At 33.6% G+C, this 12,066-nt stretch overlaps 1 protein-coding gene across 1 annotated transcript; it reads right to left on the bottom strand.

The window, feature by feature from the left end:
- Positions 1-279: 279 nt before the first annotated feature.
- Positions 280-12,066, bottom strand: sh3bp5la (SH3-binding domain protein 5-like, a). Its single transcript, NM_213160.1, is given in 6 exon segments — positions 280-1,826; positions 5,556-5,729; positions 7,880-8,038; positions 8,819-8,947; positions 10,392-10,454; positions 11,829-12,066. Coding segments are annotated over 6 exon segments (1,278 nt in total). The 5' UTR covers positions 12,051-12,066; the 3' UTR covers positions 280-1,295.

A 12,066-nucleotide genomic window follows, 5' to 3' on the forward strand; every position in this document is an offset into this window, starting at 1 on the left:
GTAATGCAATATGGAGTAGGGGGTGGGGCTTTTTTTTTGTACCTCAATACCTCATAGCAAACTAGTGTCAAGAGGAACGTGGTTACAACATTGTGGCTAAAGTAAACAAATGGACCTTGATATATACCTTCTATATATATATTTAAGTATATATTTTTGGTGATCAATAAAAAAAAACCCTCAAACTGAACTGGAATAAGTTAAGGGATTTGGGATTTTTTTGGATAAACTACCCCTTTAAATTCTGTATTTAAAAAAAGAGGAATTGTCAAAACAATATAGATTTTCACATATTTATTGTTCCATCAGATGCCACAAATGTCACGACACTGTGCATATCTTCATACAGAACACTAACAAAACACAACAACATAACAACATTCGATGCTCACGCTGAGTTTGCAAAGGTGTACAAAGCACACAGATCATGAAAAACCGCATCTGATAATGCCTGCAAATTCCTTTAATCAAAATAAATTCTGAAATATAGAAAAAGTGATTGTCTGAAACAGCAAAACACGTTCAGTGGCAGGCGTTTTACAAACCCTGGCCTGAGAATTAAAAACAAATCATTCAATACTTTATTTCTCCAACAGCACACGATCTGTATTTCAATAGTTATAAATCGAATGCAAATGAGACAAACAAAGTAAGCCTCATGCATGCAGAAATAACTACCTAGCAGTGTTAGTCATTTATTTGTGAACCCACTTATCAAAGTCAGCATGAGATTTATGTTAAAATAAATAGACGATAAGTTAAAAATAAGCTGAAAACGATAGTGACATTTTAGATCCTGGCCATAACTGATGATTAATGGGGTTTTACCTTCAAAGAGTGTCAGTAAGCAAACAAAAGTTCACCACAAAGCGTAACGGCCTCGTTATATCATTATGTCAGCTACAGAGATTATAATATCCGAAGCGTTCTTAAAATACAGCTTTATACATTTGCATAGAAAAACAAAGGTGCTTAATAGGATGGAAGGGAAATATGTGTTAGTATTTAATAATTAGGCTAATAAAAGAGAACTACTGGCAGTACAAATATTGTCAGTTATTTTGAACTACCCAAAAGAGGGCAAATTTCTCATGTAAGGGTTGAGTAAAAATTATTTAATCAGAGTTCAAAATAATATTCATTAATATTACTATCATATTTTGGTCGGTCTCCTTTTCAAGTACTAATAAAAATCCTCAATAAATACAAATTAAACAAGTGTCTTTGTCAGTCAAGAATCAAGAATCAAACTATCAAAACTATTAAAACAACAACATTATTATTTAAAGTCGCAATCATAAACTGACACTTCTGATGTGTTGTTTGAGGAACTCCTCTGAAATGTCGATGTTATTCTTTAGCTTATTATCCTTCCCATCTTTCTCGCTTTCTTCCCCTGAAAAACTGCTGAGTCGACTGAGATGTTCGACCGAGTCATACTTTTCAAGATCAGATTTGATGGTCCGGAAGCTGACCATGGAAAGAGAGTCTGAACCAGATCGTGTCACCGCTCCTTTTCCCATGTCCACCCAGTCTGGATTAGACTCCACCCACTCCCTGGAAATAGCCATGCCCTCTTTTCCATGCACCCACTTATTTGGTCTCATATAGCCTCCGCCCTCTGTACCTGTGCTGCTAACGGTCTCTGCTCCTACAGGAGGACTCCGCCCACTGCACGTGCTGATTGGTCCGTTCATCGTTTGGTCCTGTCCCCTCTGCGCGTGAATCTCCTCGCTGATTTGCTCCAGGTTGCGCAGAGTGCTGGAATAGTTGACCTTGGCTTTGGAAATACGATCTTCTAACTGTAAAATTCTTGCCTTGTGCTCCTGCAAAGACATTTCTTTTTTACTTACATTGTAAATTCACAGCGCATTGCTATAATCTTAGAGACAGTTTATTAAACAAAAATCAAATTGTGCTATCATTTACCCATAATCATGTTTTGGGAGATTATGCAAAATACTAAAAGTTACTTTAATTTTAGTTTTTAATCTTACTTTGAAATACATATAGTTGCGGTTTATTATTACAATTTTTAGGGAGTTAAGTAATCATATTATTATATAAGCACCAAAAACATTATCTTTAACAGTAGATTATAAGCAAGAGTTGGGCAGAAATCTATTGTATTCTTTAGATTGTAAACAGTTTTGAAATGGCAAGCTTATTCACCTTATTCTTCGCCGACGAGCGGGCACAGCCATTTGAATCTTTTTGACTCAAAACTTCCAGTCTCATTCACTTCCATTCATTTTTAGACATTAAAAACTGCTCGTTTCGCTGTTTAATGTTGCAAACTGATATTTCCTTATTATATTATTCTACTTGGTCTGTATAGTCATGCAAAAATTTGTTTGTAGAGCAAGTAGCTTAACCGTTTTCTGCCGTTTATTATTCCTAGTCATTTCTCCCATAGGCAACTGAATCGGAAGTTCTAAAACAATCGCGAAAACAGGCCCGTTTCCGTATATTAGAATAAGGTTGAAGGATTCGGATTTCTGCTTTCCAATCCGTCTCATCATGGACCAACGTTTATCCTTTTCATCATCCTGTTTCTCAGTATTTAACTGAATTGATTTTAACTAATGAATAAGTTAAAACTGCTTACTGCAAGAATGTTCTATGTCCTTGTTTCTCTTTTTGCCTGTCTATTTTAACTTTGTTTTTAGGAAACACACAAACCAGGTCATAAGTCATGGAGATCTCTCTCTCTCTCTCCCCATACAGAGGAGAAGAAGACACCTGTTCTAGTTGTCCTGATATTGCCTATAATATTATAGCTGTTTGATTGATCTGTTTTTGAGTATAATTAATTTTTATGTAACTCCTTTTTGTGTGGAGATAGACTGTGTGTAGTAAAGATATTGCAGCAGACTGTTGATGGAAACAGTCTTGAACCAGCCTGATAACACAGCTGAACGTACAAGAAACATCCTTAAGTCTTTAACACAGATGGTCGTTTGTGTCTATTGTTTTCCTGGTTTAGCTTTTTACAGGTCGGAGATCAGCTCCTAATAACTTAGGGCGACCTCACCTCTAGGCATCAGGTCGCCATCCATCTCTGGAGACAGATACAATGCTTTCTTTGACGCACGTATTAAGGCCATCCATATCTGGAAGTAGATACTATGTTTCTTTGACGCATGTATTTAGAATTGTCTATTTCTGTTGTAACCAATGAGGACTGTTTACCTGGATCCCACCCTTTCTGGACTTGTGTAAAGAGTATAATTGTTCGATTGTTGAAACTGCAAGCAGAGCGGCCTAGGAACTCATTGAGAGTGTTGAAGCTGGCTTCTGCGAATGAAACTGCGAACTATCTTCAGTAAACTTAATTTATTTTTTTTAAATCTCTGACTCCGGCTCTTCTTCATCTACCAGACTGGTCATTCTTTGGGTTAAACTGTAAACTATCCCTACAAGGTCAATAGAATGCAATGCATCTTTTTTGCTTTGAATGTGTTCATATTTATTAAATTACTTCTTTTATGGTTCTTCAAAGCTGGTTTTTTGTTTATTTATTTTTCTAAATATCTGAAAGACTCTTAAGACCCTTTTTAAGACGTGCAATTAATAAACACAATATTAAAATTAAATATTTATTTAATTTTTATATATAATTTTATTAATTTAATTTAATCATTCAAGTCAATGGAAAGTCCTAAAAAGCCATGAAAATATTTATTTAATATGCAACCAAAAATACTGATAATGTTTAACAATTAGGTATACTGTTTTTGTATCTAAACAAGCCCTTATATATATTTGATAATGACAATATGCAGCAAAGTAATTACTGCTATTCCCTGATTCCCTTAAAGGGCACCTATAAAGCAGTTTGGACAGAATTGTGTGTAGGTATAGTGTGTCCACAGTCATATTGGGGTAATATAAACACAATAAGTCTCTTTTTTTATTTCCTGATGTCAATATAGGATCCAAATCCCTCCCATTTTGAGCCCCATCGCAACATGATGCAGGAGTACGGTTTCTCGACCCACCGAATTGATTGAGAGCCACGTATTAACATGTCTCCGTAGTAACGCGTATAATCACATCAACAAGATAGGACGTGCACAAACCAACCGGGAATAAAAAATCTGCTCAGCTCTCTGTGATCATTAATCATCATGATTTGCTTTGCAAAAACAGTGCAAAGTTAAACGCACGCACTGTATGTGTGTGTAAATGTGTGTGTGTGTGTGTGTGCATGAACCTTTTAACGACATTGTGTGCGACTCATCGCAGAAAGGCTTAACTTAACTCCATAACAAATACATTAAATAATTATTTCTCACAAAAGTTACGGGAGATCTGCTTCCTTCATGTCTGTCACTGTACTGTTAATAGGCTCGTTTGAGGTGCGCCTCGCCTTGACTGCATTGTTGACGAGAGCAGGTGTCCTCAGTAAGAGGAGGGCTCAAAATATACATCAGAAGTCGGACACTTCCCGAATCTCGCTGTTTTGCCGCCTGGAAACGTTATCAGTGGTGGAGATCGCGTTCGTGTTTTTTTTTTTATCAAAATTCACACAAATATACAAAAAAGTGAAAATGACAACAAATCAGACTTTAATATAAGAGATAAATAAAATACAGCACAAGCACATCCTAATGGGTTATTAGTAACATTTAGTTATATTAGATAGGTAACGTTATGTTTTTACAAAGATGTGTTTTGTTTTTATTTGCGTGTAAATCTAAATAAATAACCATATGTAATGCTTTTTATGACTTTTTTTTTAAATTTCAACGAAAATACAAAAAAGGTATTCAGCAAAGCCAGGTATAAACCTTAGTAAAACAAGATAAAGAATAAGGTGTAATGTGTCAGTCTCATCCAATAAGCATTCAGCTGTGTCGTCAGCCAATCGCTTCCCATCATGCTTTGGTGAGCGCAGTCTTTGGAGAGCAACAGCTGCCGACTGCTCAATCCGAGGTTTTTGGCGCACATCAGCGTGACATCAGAGCATGGCGAACAAAACTCAGACACATTTCTAACCGGCATGCATTGCGGTGATCTCCAGTGATCAATTTTGCGCAGATTTTGGCCATCTTAAACAAGCCTTATCTGACGCAGCAGAGGCGGAGATTGAGGCACATTCTGAGGGGCACGTGGGAACGGTGGGCAGGTAGAACCAGCATTAAAGGCACAGGCCACAAAACCAGCTAACAATTCCAATATTCTAAAAGGTATAAAAAATAATCTGATGGGTGTTTTAAGCTGAAACTTTACAGACACATTCTGGAAACACAAAAGACTCACCTTAAATCTTGAAAAAGGGGTAAAATAGGTGACCTTTAAATCCTGATATTCATGATCTCTTAAAATTAAGACTTTTTATGATCATATATCTAACCAAACTGAACTGAAAACTATGATTATACACGTTTCTCTTATTCACATTTATTATATTGAATATTTTTTTTAAAAGTGGCTTTGAAACGACAGGAACGTTGAATTTCTTTTTTGCTTCATTTGTTCATTAAACTGCAGCACACATGTCATATTTGTCCACACCAACACTAAAGAACTATAACAAAACGCTGACGCACCTCTAGGATGTCATTAAACTGAGCTTTAAGCTCAAAGTAAGACTTGGACTTGACGATGGCTCTCTTAAGGGATTTCTGGAGCTCCTGCACTCGGGCTTCAGCCTCCTGACACAGCTGAGTGACGCGCATGTGCTCGTGCTCACTCTTTAATCGCTCCTCTTCAGCCTCGTTCACCTGGACAACACAACAACAGACTCAAATCACTCATGAGCAATGCTGTGGGTGAATGGGTGAAATATAATCGGTGTAGGTACATAAAACCCAGCAATAATTCTGAAGCTCACTAATGCTGCATTTATTTGATTGAAGACTCACTAATACTGCGAGATGTTATATTTAAATTCAAAATAGTTTTTTCTATTTATTCTATTTCTATTTTTTTGTCTATTATACAGTCAAATGTAGAGATGCCATGTGAAGAGATCAGAAGAGCTGTTTTAAAATATTATTAATGTTTCCAAATGTTTGGCTGGAAATGTACACATTTACATGAACTACATTTTCAGTTCAAGGTACTGTGATTTGGAACAACCTGCTGCTTGAACTAAATAAGCAAACAGATTTAAACAGATTTCAAAGATCTAAATCAGGTTTGTGAACACTGATCGTCATGCAGGTTTCTTTTTATTTTCTTTAATTTTTTGTATTGGTATTTTGAATTTGTAACGTATCATTTTATATCTATATTATAAACAGGGCTTGACATTAACTTTTTTGATCACCAGTTACTGTGGCTAGTAGATTTCCAACATTACTAGCCACTCGCCTTTTCACTAGCCACAATTTTGTTGTTTGGAAAATACATTTTACGTGCAGAAATTTGACTTTGACATGCTAAAATTACTTGATTTAGATTTTTTGTCCACGTGCCTCCTTGTTACTTTCACTTTTTTGTGTGTTGTGTATGAGCTCGCTGGATAAAGCATGAGCAAATAACAACAATTCGTTTTTATTTCACATGACTTAAGAAAAATGAATTAATGAATTAATAAAAAACAAATATCTAATTAGCCGCAAATTTTAAATAATGTGTCAAAACAAACTAAATATAGCTGTATATATGCACTTTTTATTCAACAAAACTTTTCTTTAAAAAACAAACAAAAAAACAGTTGACATATAAAAAAAAAAGAATTATTGTCATGCATCTAGAGCTATGCACAGTAATCTGTCCTGGCTAAAAATCTCAGATCACCAGTTAACTACACATAAATAAATGGGGAGTTAATCTCCTATTAAAGCAATGCTATTGTAAGAAATTATAATTAAACCATATTAACAAAAATAACTGTAAGAAAAAAGAAAGCATGTGAAAAACATGATGTGTGTGATAATAAAAGGATGATCACATGCACATGGATAACATTAAGCCCATCAATAATCTGTTCAAAGAACAGTTAAAGCAAAAGCAGCAACTGCTGCTGCTTACAAAAAGACATTTTTTTAAACATCTGAAGCTCTTAAGAGCAGCAGGACTGTGGGTGAACAAGCATCACGTTTTGTCCAGTCTTTTTCAAAGAGAACCAATTTCACCAGTTGCATTTCCAGGCACGGTTGCTTCGCATAAGAAAACGGGAGTGCGCATGCTTTTTAAACAGTCGTGCATGTTTAAGCTTAATTCACTCTGGTAATCAACTATCCCTCTAAAACAAGGAATTTCAGCAAAGCAGGTTTTCTCTGCTTTCTTTTACTTCACATGCTTGCGTATATCAATGATGTCACACTACAAATTACAATTTGACCATACATGGTCTTTCCCATCCTCAGCCTGCTGACCATATATAACATATTGTAACAGTGCGCATCACATCACCTGTGCATGCAAATGATCATCCTTTCATCCTCTTATTTGCTTGTGTGAATACAATTATTTTTGTCAGTCGTGCTGCTTCTTGATTCTAAGATTGCATTTCCATTACACTACAAAAATATAAGCATAAGCACAAACATAAGCAGAATGGTAATATGCTTTTTGATACTGTCGCATAAAGACGCTTATACATGTTTCTCCTATACACATTTATTTTTAAGTGGCTTTAAAACAACAGGGAGGAATAAAGGAAGAGTTCAGAAGCAAAAACCTCTAAGTGCCGTCTAAAATTTCCATTGAAAATTAATATTTTTCTCAGCCTCTTTTGTTTATGTTTAGTTATTTCACTTTAAAGACCACAAAAAGGGCTTTTTCTTTGCCATAAAATTGATATTACTGAACCTACACACAGGAGCCGGATAAAAATGCTTATTTTAGAAGAAAAATTCAGATGCCATTTAGAGGTTTTTGCATTTGAACTCTTCAAATTTTGAAAGACTTTATATTTCACTACCTTCGCGGTAGCGTGATTCAACATCTCCTGCCAGGTTGGATCCAGTGTTTTTACTACGGTGAGACCCTGTTCAGCCACATGAACCATCTCTCGAGCAGCCGAGTGCATGGAAACTGCTCTCTCAAAGCTGAGTGCTGCTTTCTGGGTCTCCTGCTGGGCCTAGGAGTCAAAACAATCACATACTGAATTTAAGAAACAACAGGATTTGATAAGAGGAAGTTGGGACTGAATTAAAGAAACAGTTTCACCTAATAAAATCCTGTTGTTTCTCTAATTCAGTCATATATTGAAATAACAGGATTTGATAAGGTGACGATTGCAACTGAGGCTGTGCAATTAATCGAAATTCAATTAAATTTAGCCTACAACAAATGACAAAAAAGCAATAATCCACATAAAAAGATATGCGCACTGCTGGAAAGTGGTGGGATTAGTTCATCCACAAAGTGCAATCTCATGTGTAAATCAGTCAAGTCATTACAATATTGATTTATTAAAGTTTATTAGATTTATGTATGTGTTTAAAAGTGCAAAAGAGAACTTGTGCTGAGCTAAGCACCAGAAAATAAATAAAACATGTAAAATCCGCTTTAGTGCACCTAAATTGTCAAGCACACGCAAAAATTTGTCAAAATGCAATGTTTAGTGATTATTCCCACAAACCCTCATTTGTTCTGAAAATAAAAAAAGCATGTGTAACTGTAAATTGGATCCGTGTGGCTCTTAAAGTGACAGTGTCCTATATTCCTGCTGTCTGCTGTGCTTATCATTAATCAAACAACAAAATACAAGTTCAAATTCTTTAAATAAATCAATCAAAAAAGTTTTAGCCAATTTAGAATCATTTTAAATAATCCTGATTACAACTGTGATTATAATTTTTCCATAATCGAGTTGTGAGTGTAGTGTTTGTCAAATAAATGTCTTTGTAAATGCTACCTCTTTTGCTTTTCTTCGTGCTTCATAGTAAGGTCTGGCCTTCTCAATGCATGAACCCAGTTCTGAACTTTTGGCCTTCAGTTTAAGCACAGATTCACTCATTATCCTTCTGTGGCTGGACCGAACTTCCTAAAGACCAAAAAAGAAAGATTTTTTCCTTTAATATCACATGATATTCACGACAGGTTATTGATAAAATAAAATGTGTTCATCAAGCCAAATACATCATGACTGTTAATCTTATTGGGCATCTAGAACATAATGATAAATATGAAACATATCTTATCTTTACTATATGGGTTAGTGGCAGAGTTATTGTGGTTTACTAAACTGAAACAATTTTTAAAATCTTTTTATTTCAGCTATTAACCAATAAAACTTTAAAAAGTTTAAAAGTAAAATTTTATCCTGCTGTACTGACACCAAAACACATCATATACAACAACTTTTAAAAATACTATTAAGAGAATATATATTTTTAAATTTCTCAGCAAATATAGGTAATATATTTTGGGTGTATTGATACAAAACAGTTTTATTACAGTAATAATCAATAAAAAAGTTGTTTGGTCATCTAAAATATTTAGGAGAAAAATCATACATCTAAATTCAAATAAAGTTTTGCAAAAAAAAATACTAACTACACAACTAAATTGAATATTCTTTACAGATCTCTTGATTATTTATTTAATATTTTCGACTTTTTTTTATTTATTTAGGGTTTTTCCCTCACATATTTGTTGGGCTGTACAATTTTTTGGCACTAGGATCTTAAGTTATTTTGTTAGATAAGCTCCAGTTTTGGTTTCAGTACTAACTAATCTAATGTAAACAAGTAAATGTTTTGTATTACATACTACAGAAAGCATAAATAAAAAGAAAAATCTGCAATGGGTGTATTCATTTATGCTGGGCACTGTATATAATAAAATTATTTTAAACATTACATTATAATATATTATATTATATTTCATTAACCATTTTAAATTATTATTAAAATGTATTATTAACATAACTAAAACTATTAAGAAAAACATAAACTAAAACCAACTTGAAACTTTTTTTTATTTTACTTATTTGGTGAAGAAACTTGTTGATTCTTGTGGTTTATTAATAAATAAATAAATAAACAAATAGTAATAAATATACTAAAAATGTTATTATTAAAAATTATATTTTTATCTTATAATAAAAATGTCTATACAGTGTGATATAATATAATGTAATATAATATAATATAATATAATATAATATAATATAATATAATATAACATAACAAAATATAATATAATATAATATAATATAATATAATATAATACTTTTAATCAAATTTATTATAAAACTGGGTGTTGGTTGACTAATGTTTAATAATCAAGCTAAGCTAGTAGCACAAAGGCTGCAGCTTTAATCTCAAGTACATCTAAAAAAAAAAAAAAAGATTATAGTCTTATTGGATAAAAGTGAGTGTAAATTACAATGAGCAACAAGAAGCATATATTTTGAAGTAAATGAATATCCAAAATGTCCTTAAAGTTAGAATTGTCCAAAGTGCACTGTCTGAATGTCCACATACTTGCAGTTCCAGCTCCATCTTGTTGATCTCCTCGCTGGTCTCATTTAGACATTCTAGTTCCTCCTGGACAAAGAAACACAGTAAATGATAGGTACCTTATCTTGGCTACTCATTAAAGGTTGCTGGTTTAATCTGAAGAAGTGTGACCTAGAAACTGGTGTGATAATAATGGGATTCAAATTATTCATTTATCAAAAATGCACTTTGATTTATTATTTTTATTACCTCTTTATTATATATATATATATTTTTTTTTTCGTCAAAAACTGAAGGTCTATCACTATTGGTGTATTTTGCTAAAGTATTAGATGTACCAAAATCAGTTATTTAAAAAAAAAAATTCAGGGATGTCAAATGTCATATGGAAAAACAAACCTCACTATTTAAATAGAAATATTTTATGTAATTCATATAATCAAGGAGGTTTGAATGTGCTTCATTTTGATACTTCTAATACAATTTTAAGTTGAATTGGATTAAACATTATATCAAACATAAAAATAAAACATGGTATATAATCCCAAACCTTATTTTTGGAAAAGTCAGTGGTATAGAGTTTCTTTTAAAGTGTGACTTTGAAATTAATAAGCTCCCGGGCCATTCAGTTATCTAATTTTTATAGGCAGGCTCTTGTATGTTATCTATCAAAATAGAAACTGTAATTATACATTTCTTAAAAGTTTGGTTATTGTCCTGCAACCTTTAGACACAAGTACTTTTGGAATAACCAATTTCAGAATATTAATTGGAACTTGACCTGGACTTACAACAACAAATACTGTGTCACTAATAAAGTCAGTAAAACCTACTTTAAAATTACACATAAAATAGATCCAACCAACCAGTTTCTCAAGAGGTATAAAGTTGATCTTTCTGAATCGTGTGTTTTTTGTGGAATGGATGTTGACACTGTTATGCATTTGTTTTTTGATAGTAAAGTTGTGCATGTTAGATATTTCTGGTTTGATGTTGAATGTCTATTTAAATATACTAAGTGGTCATGGAATTATTATTAAGAAAAAAGATTTTAAATATTTTACATAGATAAAAAAGATATAGATAAGAATCTCCTGTTTATGTTAAATCTGTTAGGCAAATTTCATACACACAAGTGTAAATGGTCGGAGAGGAAGCCTAACATCTTCCATTTCAAGGCTGATTTAAAAATATATATATATATTGAAACTCTTAAAGGACTTTCAAGTCGTAAAGCGATCAGAACTGTGAATATACGTTGCCTAATAAGCTAAACTCATCTTCTCCATGATAACGTAAAAGTTATGTATACATGCTCTTGTTCTTTGTTTTTCTTTCTCTCCTTCTTTTTTCTTTCTTTTAACGTTATTAGCGTATTAACTTTAACGTTAGTGCAAAATAGTTTACAAAAACGAATGAATATCTTCAGAGAACAGTGCTGTGTCAGTATATAAACATTACCTTGATTCTAGGATCCAGTTCCTCCTCAGTCAGTTTTCCATGTAGTGAGTTTTCATCTGGACATTTGGAGTCTCTACTCTCAAGGTCAGTTTCCTCGGACTCTCCATCAGCCTCTCGTCCCTCACCGGTCTCCTCCTCCTCCGGCGCCCGATTTCCTCCTCTCTCCTCCGCCAAAGCAGCCCCTGAACCCGCAGGACTTTCACGCAAAGCCGCTGGATCCATTTACAGGCCTCTCCGG

The sequence above is a fragment of the Danio rerio genome, chromosome 15, assembly GCF_049306965.1.
Source record: "Danio rerio strain Tuebingen ecotype United States chromosome 15, GRCz12tu, whole genome shotgun sequence".
In the NCBI taxonomy this organism is placed as follows: Eukaryota; Metazoa; Chordata; class Actinopteri; order Cypriniformes; family Danionidae; genus Danio; species Danio rerio.